This window comes from Acanthopagrus latus, chromosome 9, assembly GCF_904848185.1.
Source record: "Acanthopagrus latus isolate v.2019 chromosome 9, fAcaLat1.1, whole genome shotgun sequence".
NCBI classification, from domain to species: domain Eukaryota; kingdom Metazoa; phylum Chordata; class Actinopteri; order Spariformes; family Sparidae; genus Acanthopagrus; species Acanthopagrus latus.
This window is the reverse complement of record NC_051047.1, coordinates 24,895,982-24,909,382: the sequence shown is the minus strand read 5'-3', so window position 1 is coordinate 24,909,382 and position 13,401 is coordinate 24,895,982. Positions and strand designations below refer to the sequence as shown.

At 40.3% G+C, this 13,401-nt stretch overlaps 2 protein-coding genes across 3 annotated transcripts in view; both read right to left on the bottom strand.

The window, feature by feature from the left end:
• Positions 1-8,035, bottom strand: part of spegb (striated muscle enriched protein kinase b) — a 39,001-nt gene extending 30,966 nt beyond the window's left edge. Inside the window, exons 1-3 of the mRNA XM_037109948.1 lie at positions 7,908-8,035; positions 6,926-7,013; positions 5,419-6,753 (exon numbers count right to left, since the gene is read on the bottom strand). Of these exons, the coding sequence (XP_036965843.1) occupies positions 5,419-5,836 (418 nt within the window). The 5' untranslated portion in view covers positions 5,837-6,753; positions 6,926-7,013; positions 7,908-8,035. The remainder of the gene's footprint in view (positions 1-5,418; positions 6,754-6,925; positions 7,014-7,907) is intronic.
• Positions 8,036-8,419: 384 nt separating this feature from the next.
• Positions 8,420-12,885, bottom strand: LOC119025490 (C-X-C chemokine receptor type 1-like). Of its 2 annotated transcripts, XM_037109090.1 has the most exons (3): positions 11,729-12,885; positions 11,446-11,593; positions 8,421-10,245 (listed from the first exon to the last, which is right to left on the bottom strand). In XM_037109090.1, the coding sequence occupies exons 2-3, from the start codon at positions 11,450-11,452 to the stop codon at positions 9,164-9,166; spliced, it is 1,089 nt and encodes a 362-aa protein (XP_036964985.1). In that variant the 5' UTR covers positions 11,453-11,593; positions 11,729-12,885; the 3' UTR covers positions 8,421-9,163. The 2 variants fall into 2 exon arrangements, with proteins under 2 accessions (XP_036964986.1, XP_036964985.1); XM_037109091.1 differs by having other exon boundaries at positions 8,420-10,218; positions 11,446-12,885.
• Between the last annotated feature and the right edge of the window lie 516 nt (positions 12,886-13,401).

The window sequence follows — 13,401 nt, the reverse complement described above, 5'->3', positions numbered from 1 at the left end:
CTCTGTGACAAAAATAACACAATGTTTTAGCGTCAGCATGCTTTGCCAGCGACTGTGAGCTGGAATAATAACCTGTTTTACAATAATAACGTGTGTGTTGTGGTGATATTTCACAATGTGTAATCTTCAACACTACTGGTGGAACACAATGAACGCAGACGCTGACGGTCCATCCAACTTTTCTTCCAATTTTATGGTTGGCTAGCACGACTTATTTACGATAAAATGCTAAATATTGCAATTTTAACCCTGTGTTAGCACGCTATGCTAATCAAAAATAAATATTTAAAGTTCCTGACAGCTGTAGGAAGATTTATAGCCTCAATTAACTTGTTGGATTGAGCTTTGTTTTGATTTTACAGCCTGTGGATTAATTTCACATGAGAAGTGTGTCTGGCGTGCCGTTACGACTTTACAAGGTGGTAATGTGTATACTGTATGTGTTTATCAGCACGCTGTGGAGTTCTTCTACCCGAAAAACTATATAAAAAAATAAATATTGTAGCTTAGAAACCAGTGGTTACACTACTAAAATGAAAATCTACTTGTTTAAAGTTGCATTCACCGATTCTGGAGACTGTTTAGAATCACCTACAGCACCTTTATGTCATTTTCTGTAATCTAAGCCAGAATGATTTGTTCTTTTCTTCTCTGTTTTCTATTTGTTTGCCTTGTTTCAATATTCTTGTCTTTGCACAAGTCCTGAAAAATAAACCATAAGTGAAATTACCTCACCAGCACTGGCAGAATCATGACTCTGTGGAAGACAATGAAGTGTTAATTAACATTTATGCTCATCTTGGAAATGCGCCGGGGACATTTTTGTTGCTGGGTAGCGGATTTTTGATTACAGCACCCAAAACTGTACAATTATCTGATTCCACATTGAATTGAATTAAAAAATCGTTGTCTTACTGTATATTAAGTATGCTTTACACAATAAAATAGCAAATTCAAACCAGAAAAGCTGAAAACACTTCGTGTAACTGAACTGATGTTCTGCAATTTGCTGCAATGAGGTTTTGCTGTTGTTCACTTTTATATGTAAGATAACATTATTTTCTATGTAGCAGAACTACATAGGCTGCACAGGTTTGACATACTGCAACATGACAAAAAGGCCAGATTTTTCCAACATTACGGTGATGCATGAGATCAGTTACATTTTCCTCCACACTGTTCAAGACGGTTACTTGTCTGTGAGACGCTTAATAATTTAAGACCATGGACAGATTTCAGGATTCCGACCACTTTTACTCATCGCTATGTCCGCATTTATCTTTCATGAGCTGTTACACCTTTTATATCATATTCTACTGAATGTGAACATGGGAGCTAAAAATCCCTCATATGTCGAAACACAGAGTGATTCTGAACAAACAGTCTTCTATTCAAGGTCATTTAACAGCTCTAATAAACCCCATAATTACCTTTCAGGATGTCTAATCCATTAAACAACATTGATTTGTTGATGTACTATTAAAGCTATTTATTAGGGCAACATGGCGGAGTAGGGGATTTCCACAGTGTAACTGCAGCTCCACCTGTTCACTCACATTCATGGACCAGGAGGAAGACAACATGGAGCACAAGGAAACTATCCAAACACCCTGGAGAGAGGCCATCGTCTCGCTCAGAAGCGACTTCTAAAGTTCCCAGTATTATGTCTCTCCAAACAGTATAATTACCCTGCAAGCTTTAAACAGTCAGTATATCTTTTTAAATGAAATAACTGTCAACTGCTATGCTGTTACTTATCACCTGTATCTGCAGCTCCATTAGCTGCAGCTTTTTAGCGTTCAAAGTAATTGTTTTGTTTTTTACAGCCCCCAGCTGTCTGTTCGGTTCAGTCTCACCAACACTTCAACCTCCAGAAACCTCCAGACATAACTCCACATGAAAGCCAATGTTGCTCTGCACCAGCTGCTGACAAGTCAGCCTTGTCTACTAAAAATGCGATTATATCTCAGTCTTGTATGTATAGCTTGATTGCACTTCCCGAAGTAGCAAAAAATGGTGAGTTACAGCTGGTTTAAAGCTGAAATAATCAATATTTCTATATGAACAATGATGACTGATGATCAAGGCTGCAGCAATCACCTATTTTCATGGGAAGAAAATCAGGTAAGCACGCTGTGCGCTACCTTACATGCAACAAACAGCAGACAAATTTAGCTACCACCAGGTTAGCATGGTGGAGCGTTCACATGCTAAAGCACCATTTTTTTATTTTTATTTTTTTAATGAGCTGGTGGAGACTAAAACAGAGCGGGACCATGGGAAAACACTTGTTGTCTCTGTGTCTGCTGAGATGCATGAACAGGAAGTAGCAGCTTTTGGCTAATAAGCTTCACAGCTTCATCCTTCAACGTTGTGTAACGGACTGACCACACAGTCCAGCACAGCAGCACTCAGAAGAGGACAGAGACGTTACTGGGTAACAACGATACGGATCGTGACATCACAACATACTGCAAAACATCCTTAATTACTAGATATTCTGGGAAGAAAATTTGGCCCTTTGCCTGATCAGTTGGGGGAAAAAAAGTCACACAGGGCCAGGCTAAAATTAGCAGTGATGTCTTCCTATGTAACAGGAGAGACGCTGGCCTGCTAACATCACAAAAATCTAAGGCCTGGCACATTCCACTGTATAAATAACTAGGCAGAGTTGGTGGACGAGGGGGGCGGTCCAGAGAGACACTTTCAAAGAGGGAGAGAGAGAGAGAGGGAGAGAGAGAGAGAGAGAGAGAGAGAGAGAGAGAGAGAGAGAGAGAGAGAGAGAGAAAGGGTTCGGGCAGTATCATTGAGTGATAGGACAGCTGGAGACTACGCACATGGTAAAGCAGTCGAGAGCTGAATCAAACTGAAGGTTAAAATGGAGAGTCAGAGGAAAAACTTCTGAACTAAGAGCTGGTTCAAAACCTGGAGTATTTTTTGGGGGGGTTAGCACTGCGTGACCTATATGTTGCGTTGAAATAAAACAATGTGCCACAACACAAAACAGAGGATCCAGGATCGTATATAGATTTCTGCCTTTATGATCCTCGCTGACTTCTCTTGTCCAGCTGAAAGCGTCAAACCTCATGTGATCTTAATGAAACAGAACTGTGACTTCTTGTGTCGCCTGTTCACACGCAACCACCTTTCTTTTTTTTTTGGTAATATCCTCAGTGTAGCATCATTACTGCTATATTGTATCTCAGGGCTGTGGTGAAATAGCCCTTCCAGGCTACTTCCCTATTGTACTGCTGTGTTTCCACATATCGTGCCTCCCCTGATGTGAAAAGTGCAAAATATTACAGAGGTGACGCAGTGATACATCTGTGCAAACAGGAAACAACAGATTATGGCCTCTTATCTTCACTTTCTAATCTGCTCATTGGTGACAAAGTTAGTCCCAGCGATTTATAGTAAATTGGAAACAATTACATTTTAAAAGAAAAGCTCAATCTCAGAGTCTCTTTCCCAGGAATCACACTAATGTGGAGACTCAAGCATGTTTTGTTGTCAGCATCGTCCGATGAGTTGCGACGTTTTCTTTATTTTTATTCTCATATCTGATGGTGCATCTTTTATGTGGACTCTGTCCAAACATCCACTATTTATTCAGCAAAAGCAAATGTAATTCACTGTGAAATCTTGCTGCCTACACTAAAAGGAACCCTTGTCATCGTGCTGTCCAGTCTGCAGACATCACCATTCTTTTAGTACACAAATCTAAGCGAGCACAGTGAAATAAGCAGGTTATGTAAGCGCCCCTGTGCTTTATTCTGCGTCATCACAAAATGCTATCGCTTGCCAAACCTTTACTAATGCTCAACTGATTGAAGGGTATTCAGCGGTGATAAGTCTTGACATCTTGGCGCATGCAAATCCGTGCTTATAAATCCTCTCTCAGCAGGAAAAAGGCAGTAATAAATTGAAGAATGAGTCTCCAGTACACCGTCATGCCGAGCACTGCTGAACAATGAAAAAGTGCTCGAGCTGAGATACGAAGGGCATATTTGTGGAGCTGGGTAATGTCATTTTTCAAAGCAGCCGAGGTGGTCAAAGCACTCAGGTGAGCTGAATTTAGATCAGTGCTGGAGGTCGCTGGATGCATCAAAAGAGTGTGTTGGATTTCACAGAGAAGAGCTACTTCTGAGCATCCTCGATTTGACATTAAGGAATCTGTGAAACACTCAAGAAACTCAAGAAAAAGAATAATTTGTTTTCAGCGTTTCTGCTCACACGGCAGGAATCAATTCAACTCTCTCTTCATATGCTAATCCCAAAACAGTGATACCCACAACAAACACAAAAATTACTTTTTTTTTTCTTTTTTTTTTTCAAATTTGAAGAGCACAACACACAAAAAACATTCAGCTAATGGGCTGAGGGACTTTCAAGAGCATCAGTGTCTTTGTTTGCAAAACATCCAGGACCTCCTCTGTCCTCCCTCTGAAAGATAAACCTCACCTCGCTTCAGAAAAACTTCTTTCAGAAATGATGCACCTTTTTATTCTACTGCACAACAGAGACAATGAATTCAATCCAAGTGAATGCCATTTTGGATAAATATCAAAAACGATGACACAAGTTACCAAAAATAGTTCTTATTGACACTGATGTCTTTCTACAGCACCAGCTGATGCTCATCCTTGTTGTCTTTGTGACCCGTCACAGCTGCCTTGGGAAACAGTTGTTGGAAAACTAAGTCCAAATGAGGCTTTAGCAATAAGGAATTTCTATCTTTATGTGCCTTATTATTCAAGTTCACTCTAGCAAAGAAAATTTGAATGGCATTGAATGTATTTAAGGGGAAAAAGGACAAAAGAGAGTATTTGTCTTTGGATGTAAAAACAACAGTGTTCATTGTTGTAAATGTTGCATTTTGTTTCTTCTCTTTTCTTTTTTGGGGGGCTGTGACAAAAGTAATTAAACAACAACTGGGGAAAAAGTTAAAGATCATCAGTGCCAAACAAAGACAATAACAATTTAGTCCTATAACCACCGAATGGATCCTGAAATAACAGAATGATTGCATTTTGTGTCCTGGTTGAGATTTCAGCCAGCTCACTGTGTGTTGATTTTAAAGGAACAGGAAGTAAAACAGGCTCATATTTCTAGGTAGTTCTTGCTGGTCAGGCGGCTGGGCCTCTTGAATAACTGTGGCTTGCTGGGTAATTTCCAAGGAAGTTAAAACCTCATGATAACAGTCAGCATGACAATGTTTTCACTTTTCATATTCTTAAAAAAAGAATGGTTAAATTAAAGTAGGTCAGGTTTATGAATAGTTTGATTTTAACCTCACGCTTTAGTTTTTCCTTACATTATTTGTTTACATGCCACATGAATGCTGAGAAATAAACTTGTAAGAAGAACAACCAGAAGACTGAGCAAGTGTGATGTTTTAAATGTATTTATGAGTTTTACCTTCACCAAGATCCAAGACAGCCAGAACAGCGCTGCTCCGGGCCTCTCCCAGGTGGTTGTTGGCGATGCAGGTGTAGAGGCCAGCATCACTGGGTTTGCAATCCCTAATCCAGAGTCCTCCGTACTCCTGGTTCTCCATGTTGAGGAGGTCATCATTGTGGTACCAGTATAAAGAAGGCTGGGGATCTCCCGCCACAGTTACTTTGAGACGGATGTCACAGCCGGTCCCCACGGCAGCGTTCCTCATTTTGCGGATAAATACAGGTGGTGTTTGGGTGGGATAGCCAGGTCCTCGAGGGTCCGGGACGGCTTGCTCGGGGCTCGCTTTGGACCTCTTTGGGGGGATGATGGGACTCGGGGGTGCCATCGCTTCATCTGCCCCTTTTTTAAGGGTCATTTGCACCTCAGCCTTTCTCATGATTGAGCTGATTTGGTAGATCCTTCAATGGATTCTCTGAATGAGTAAGTGGATTGTAGCTATAACTAATTAACTAGCTAACTAACTAACTAACTAACTAACTAACTAACTAACTAACTAACACTAGGCCCTCTCTAGATCAAAATCCAGTGGGGGCATTACAAGTTTAATGTCAAGAAGATTCTCACATCTTGAATTTAACATAGTCTACAACTTTAATTTTCTTGGAAGGGCAAATGAAAATACTTAGAAACATTTCTGCTGCAGGTTCATTCTCCTCAAAGTGCTGTTCTCTGATCTTAGTTGTTGTCCGAAGAAGAAAAGAAGAAATAGTTGATTACCAGGTAATTATGCAGATAGAGATAGCTGCCACCCTCCTGCCCAGAGGTATTTTTAGGGCAAGACCCACTGGATCATGTTGCATTAACAGCTCCCTTGACTTGCCTCTTGAAAGTGACGGCCTTGCTTTTCCTCCTCCTTTTTCCTGATGACTTTTTCAGCCTCTTGTAACCATTTCCCCCAGTTAGCTTGCAACTTCTCGTAACTTCTCCGCAGAGCAAGGTGTGTAAATCTTCAGTGAGTTTTCCTCTTTATTCCCAGCGGCCTCGAGATCCGTCTTGGCTTTTCTTTTTGAATGCAAGCATCCAGTCCTGTCCAGCAAGTTGCACAGTGTCCCCCCCCTCCCACTCTTGTCCCATGAGCTAAATCACCCTACTCATGATTCTCCCCCTACCTCTGCCAGTCAGTCCGGAGGGGGAAATGACAGTCAGAGACCAGAAACTCCTACAATGACAGCTGCATGGTGATCCGTCTGCCCACTTACCACCAGGCTCCCACCCCCCTCGTCATTTTTAGCCAACCTGAGGTCAGTAGCACATGTGAGATGGTGCAACACTTGGCACTGAGGAGGGCGTGGTCTGTATGGGACAGATATTCAATTTGTAGGTCAAATGTAGCGGCTGACGTGGGTTTCCCAGTTGTGTTGAGGTGGTCAAATATCATGAAAAAGTAAATACTATCATTGCATTAACATTGCAAACTAGCAGCTGTGGCCCCATAAAGGATATTTTAAGTATCATCTATATTTACCAACAAAGTTGAGGCGGTCTCGTAGACTGCATACAGGAAGTATGATGAAGTGCATTCACTGGAAATTGGTGATTAAGTGATAAAACACCTGAAACAAAAAAGAAATGACAACTAAGTTAGCATGAGGTATGCTATCCTATGCTATCCACAATAATGTATGTATTTCTAGCATACTGACACAAATGTGACAACACCATCAATAAGTAGGCCAATCAACTTTTAACTTAACATTACAGCAAAATAGCTACTCTCTACGTATACAGACTACTGCTAGATTAAACTGTTACAAGTAGGAATAAAAGACCAAGTCCATTATACGAGACCTGAGTCAAGCAGTTCAATACTGTAAAATATAACTTGCAATGTAAAAAACAAAACAAATCAAAGAACTGGAACTGTAAAATGAACTTAACTAGCTTACAAACATAAACTAACTAATCATCTATTCGAAAGACCAAAACTGCTTGATTGAAAGACAAATGCGAAACTAAAAATACCCACAATAGCATACATTCATAAAGTCACTTGTAATATCTCAAAAACAAAATCAGTTATTAAAAGCTGAAAGTGAACTATTGCTACATATTGCTTACATATTGTTTCTAACAGTTATATGCTCACACTAGCTGTAACCGCACATTCTCAACAAATACTGTTAATGTTAGCTTAAGTTGCTTTACAGAGTTACGCTCAACATGCAGGACTTAAACGCAGTGGTTTAAAGTTGTGAAATAATGAACAGAACTCGAAATTATTTAACTAGATATCAAGACATTCAGTCTTGTAGACTTGCTACACACAGCTAGCATGATGTTTCTAACAGTCAACACTAGCTGCAACAACCAATTATAACGTCCTTGGTAACAACACATTCTCAGCAAATTAGCTAGCTACCTAATGTTAGCTGAGGTGGCCTGAAACAACAGAAAGTCCAACATGTTGGACTTGAATGATATAGTTTAATGTTTTAAATAAGACTTACCATTGAAGAAAAGCACATAACTATCAGTCTACTAGACATTAGCAGATTCAAGGAGGTGACAAACACAATATCCAGTTGTCAGATACAGTAGCCTACTTTGAGCTAATGTTAGCCTCTACAGGAAATGTCAGTGTTACTTCAAATTAGTTTTATTTCATCCTCTACACCATTTAATCTTAATGGTGAATTGATTATCTAACAGCACGTAAGTCTTATCTTCATTTCACTGCAAGCACCATTAACCTGGCATGACAACATGTGTTCGCAATCAACCATGAAAACACTGCTTTAATGTGGCAATCTAATCTTTCACCAACATTTTCTTTTTCTGCTTTTAACATAGGCAGCTGTGTCTGTCAGCCGCACTTCTCTGAAATCACTTTACAACACTTTTGTGGAGCAATTTTCTTTATTTACAGAGGCAGAAAACCTCCTGACCTCCAATGATTTCTGTATTGTTGCTGCTGCAGTCATAACTTCTATTTCAAGCTGCTGTGGATGTTAAAAAAATAAAAAATAAAAAAAAGGCACCACTTGCTGGATTAGTCAGAGGGAAGTCCTGTCTTCTATCAGCTGTTTATGGTAAATTTAGAAGCATTCATGACATAGGCGGTTACTCAGCTGGGTTTTATTGATCAGAGACAAAGAGCAGTGTATGTCTAAATAAAACTTTATTGACAATAGAAACTTTACACTATGCAAACTGTTTGGCACATGGATAACATCCTCCTGTCTTTAGCTTAGCTTACAGTACATAAAACACAAAACTAACACTGAGTTGGACAGTTCTGCACAGGTAACTTTATTACATTTGCCAGATATTTTACCATCAAATGCTGAACTGGATCAACTCAAAGGCCAGTTGTAGCATTCACACCAAGGTGTTCATAAGCGGATGTATTGTCTTGATGTTGTGGCACAGTATTGATGTGTTGAAACACACACAGACACACACTTGAACTTGAAACTTAGCAAATGTTTTGCACAGTTTCCGATCAGAACTTCACTTCTGAAGAAAGAGAGGGGACTTCAGGGGTATGACTAAAGATGTTTACAGCTTATTTTAAAAGCAGCGTGACCTTGGTGTACGCTGGATCCAAAATAAAGATAAATAAGAAGAAATATAGAAAAATAGACAAAGGCATGAACGCAAATCTACAGAAGTAGCAAAAATAATTGTTTTTTATTTGTTGAGTTTAAAAAAGAAAAAAAAAAAAAAGAAAAAAAATGCAATTCAGAGTCTCTCTTTGGTGTCCTCACATGAATGTGGAAGTGATTTCTGACGACAGTGAAGACCTACTGCTCCTCGACACCGATGTCCTCTCCATGACACCCATCTTCCTCAAAAACTGGAACAGCCTCCTCCTGAACTTCTCCCCTACGAAAGCGTACAGCACCGGGTTGACACAGCTGTGCAGCAGGCCCAGACTCTGGGTGGCAAACATGGCCCGGTCCACCGCCATCCTCGCCGGGCACTGATACGGCACGATCTTTGACCTGAAAAACGTGTCTGTCATCACTGCGATGTGGTATGGCGTCCAGCAAAGCAGGAAGGCGACAACCACAAACACAATCACTCTCATGGCTCGCTGCCGCTGAAACCCCCCGCGGATACGAAGCAGGCGCTGGATGGTTACTCCATAGCAGGGCAGCATGATGGCCAAGGGGATAAGAAAACCCAAAGTGTGGCGAAGAATCCTGGTGGCCAGCCGCCATATGTCAGCCTTGCTAGGATCGTACTGTTCTTTGCACAGCCACTGGCTGGTGATTGGAGAAAATTGGGAAGAATTAAAAAGCCCTGGCAGAGACAGAAGTACTCCAACAGCCCAGACACCGATACAAACTCCCCAGCTGACCGCCTGTCGGTTAGCCTTGCGTGCCTCCATAGCTCGCACGATCACCATGTAGCGATCCATACTAATGCAAGCCAGGAAGAGGATGCTGGAGTAGAAGCTCAGCTCTTGGAGGATGGTGACAATTTTGCACATGGCGTCTCCGAACACCCATCCCTTTGTAACGGAGGTGGCCCAGAACGGGAGCGTGACGGCCAGCAGGAGGTCCGCGACTGCCAGGTTGAGGAGGTAGAGGTCGGAGGGAGTCAACGCCTGCTTGCTGAGGCCAATCACCAGACCCACTATGAGATTTCCAGGAATCGCCAACAGAAAGATGAGGATGTAAAAGATGCAGACAACGACCGTCACTGCATCTGGGATGTCGAAGGAGCTGCAGGGCTGCGTGTCCGGGTTGACAACGAAGTCAGAGTCATTGTAATTATACGACAAGTTTAGCTCGTCGTAGATGGAGCCGAAGTCTAAGACAAAAGCAGATGAGTTTGGATCTGAGGACAGCAAGTGAAACAACAATTTTAATCATACAAAATACAACTAATATCAACCTGTTAACCTAACAGGGTGTCTGCAGGTCTCAGAAACTTAGATTTAATGCTTTTTATTGCCTTTTGCGGATCAGTCATCTTTTTCTCATGCAGGCACTGACAGCGCAGCCCGGCTCAGCAGTTTCTCTGTGAAACTAAATGATATAATCAACTCCAAATGTGTGCAGAGATTACTGGCGGACCTGTGGCACACTACTTTCAAGCAGCTCATAACAAAAGCATGCTCAGACCTGCCAGCAGCGTCTCTTGTGACCCCTCAGTTGTTTTAAATCTGCAATTTAGAGCTTGTTTCAACATTTCAGCATCCTGAAGGATTATTTTACACCTTACTTGACTGTTGCTGAACTAAAATCAGTGTGTTGCTAGATCTGGATCTGAGGATATTAATGTGATATGTAGGTCTATAAGTATGTGTCACATGTCTAACCTGCATGTGAACTTCTTTAACACAGCTGCCTGAGGATGCCAAATTAATTTCAGTATAAAGTGATAAAAGAGTGTTTTGTATATCATATCAACTTGTATCATATGGAGGTATGAAGACATGCAGTAAACTGTAAAGGTAGGATTTACGTAGGTGTATAATACTTAGATTTGACTAATCCACATTTTGTTTAAAGCACAAAAGCATGTCAGTGAGTAAGTAATGCAGTGTGGGGTTCAGGTTAAGATCTGTACAATCAGAAATATGGACTTAGAAGAGCTTAAATGATAGATAAATTGAATTAGATCTAATTTCAGACCTAACAGATTGAAATGAAAGACTGTTTAAAACATATGATTTTTAATTTCAGAACTTTTAAGATTATTGGATGACCTGCAGACACCCTGACAACAGATGAAAACAGCAGGCTTTACACACAAAGGTTGTCACAGCACCTCTGAACATCTTTACAGTGAAGCACAAACTAATGTGGTGCACAGTGTTGTCAACATATCCTGGAATATATAACATAACATTTGTTTGTCTTGTTTTTTTTTTTTTTAATTTTAACTAACTGGAGCTAAAATAAAAAATACATAGACTTTCCATCAGAAATCTGAAATCTGTCTCTTTTCGTTGTTTATATGTATTGATTTAGATGTCAATCCATATAAATAATTTGTAATGCAAGTTGCTCTTCTGAGGATGAAACTACTCACCGATCATTGTGTCTCTTCTCTGCAGGAGGCGATGTGTATGTCACAGACTCACATGCGGTATCTATGTATCTGTCTTCACCCCTCCCATCACCCTGACAGCAGCGCCCACCTTCCTGTTTGCCATCATGGACACACATTTTGATTTGCTCTACAAATGTAAAAAGGGAAGATATGATTTCAGCTCATTAGTGTCACGTTTCTGTGGATGTTGTACACTCAAATCTAATTTAGTTCAATGAGAGATATGTTGAATTGTTGTATTCTTTATCTTAATTTTCTTCACCTTTATTTGTCACACTGTACTATGATTTGCGCTATATGTTCACCACACATAGATGAATGCACCTTTTCAGTAAAATGTTTTTAAAAGCTTCTCTTTAGATGTTTTTTACTTGCGGCATTTCTTTTCTATTTATGTCGGGGGGGTTTGTTGATATATCAGACTGTGTTGTTATTCCTAAACCACGTGGCTTCCCATCAACAAACCGAGGCCACATCGTCTGAATCATCGGTGTCATGAGATATTCTGTGTGTCACACTGAGTGCAAAAAATCAAAAGAGAAACCAACTAGTTCATGTGAGGTTTGTGTTTTCAAATTAAACACGGGATAAATAATCAGGATAACGTATCTTGTTTATTTGATGCACTTGTTTATGCCGTAAGACTTTGTATAACAAGAAATGTGCAATATTTAAGAGCAAATTATGGTTGTTTGTAATTTAAAGAACAGATTTCACAACAACTGATGGTGCAATAGTCCAAGACTCGTATATCTGGGCTGACATCAACCTTCAGAGAAATCAAAAATTGCCGTCAGCCACATGATGCGACTGTGCTGCTGTTTGACCGCTACTGAGAGGAAGTTCCCAGCTCATGACATGCATCTGTGTTAACACATGAGCGACTAGCATCACATTTCCTGCCGCACTTCTCATGTGTTTCAACTCCCAGTGTCACAAGCGCCACAGTTTTTTTGTTTTCTTAATCACAAGTCGAATTACAACAACATGTTTTGTACATAGAGGTTTGAGCACCGTGGGAATGGGAGGAAAAGAGAGAGAGAGAGAGAGAGAGAGAGAGAGAGAGAGAGAGAGAAATAGACATAAGTAGAGTTTTTGTAAGATTTGGACAGAGACTTTGCTCTTGCTCAGCTCAAGTTTTACATTTTGTCTAGCTCGAGGGCAGATAAAACCTGACAGATGGCTCAGTTTCTTGTCTGCCATCTTGGCTACTTTCATCTCTCCTTGGAGAAAAAAAAAAGTGACACTTACATCCGCAAACAAGAGAGCTGTTATTTCGTCTAACACATTCCTTTGTATAACGTAAAATGTGGACGTGTGGATTAATCTCTTAGAATAACACAAGAAAGTGCGTCAAAAGTGAAATGTTTAACGTGAACATCCGGAGACCACTTGTGTTCAGGTGCTTGGTGCAACAAAGTATGTGGGGAAACATGGGGGTTGTTGTATGCAATGCATTGCTTAAAAATGGAATACTTCATGTGAGGGCTTTCATTTTAAAACAGTATAAACATCTTCATTACACTGAGAAGAAGGAAGCTAAATCATTTTTAAAAAAGTTCCTCCAGCTCTGCTTAATTGCGTGATTTTACCACAACCCGTTTTAGAAACAACAAAAGGTGTCAGAAAAACAGGATACTCGAATGTAGCACACAGGTTTTGGAGCATTTTCTACAGTATCAAATGTAGTTTATGCTTATAGGCACTAGATGGTGCTGTAGAATTCAAACATGATGTTCTGTGTGAGACATACTTTATATTTATTAGTGGAAACATGGAGCTCTTGCAAAATGGCAGGTTTAGTAGTCATTTGGAGGGCTTCCAGAACCCTTTATAAAAAGTTCTTGTGTAGGGGTACTGACTATAATACTGGTGAAAAAAACATGTGAGTCAACAGAAAATATATGAATTCCCCCCAGTGCCCAAAGAAACTCT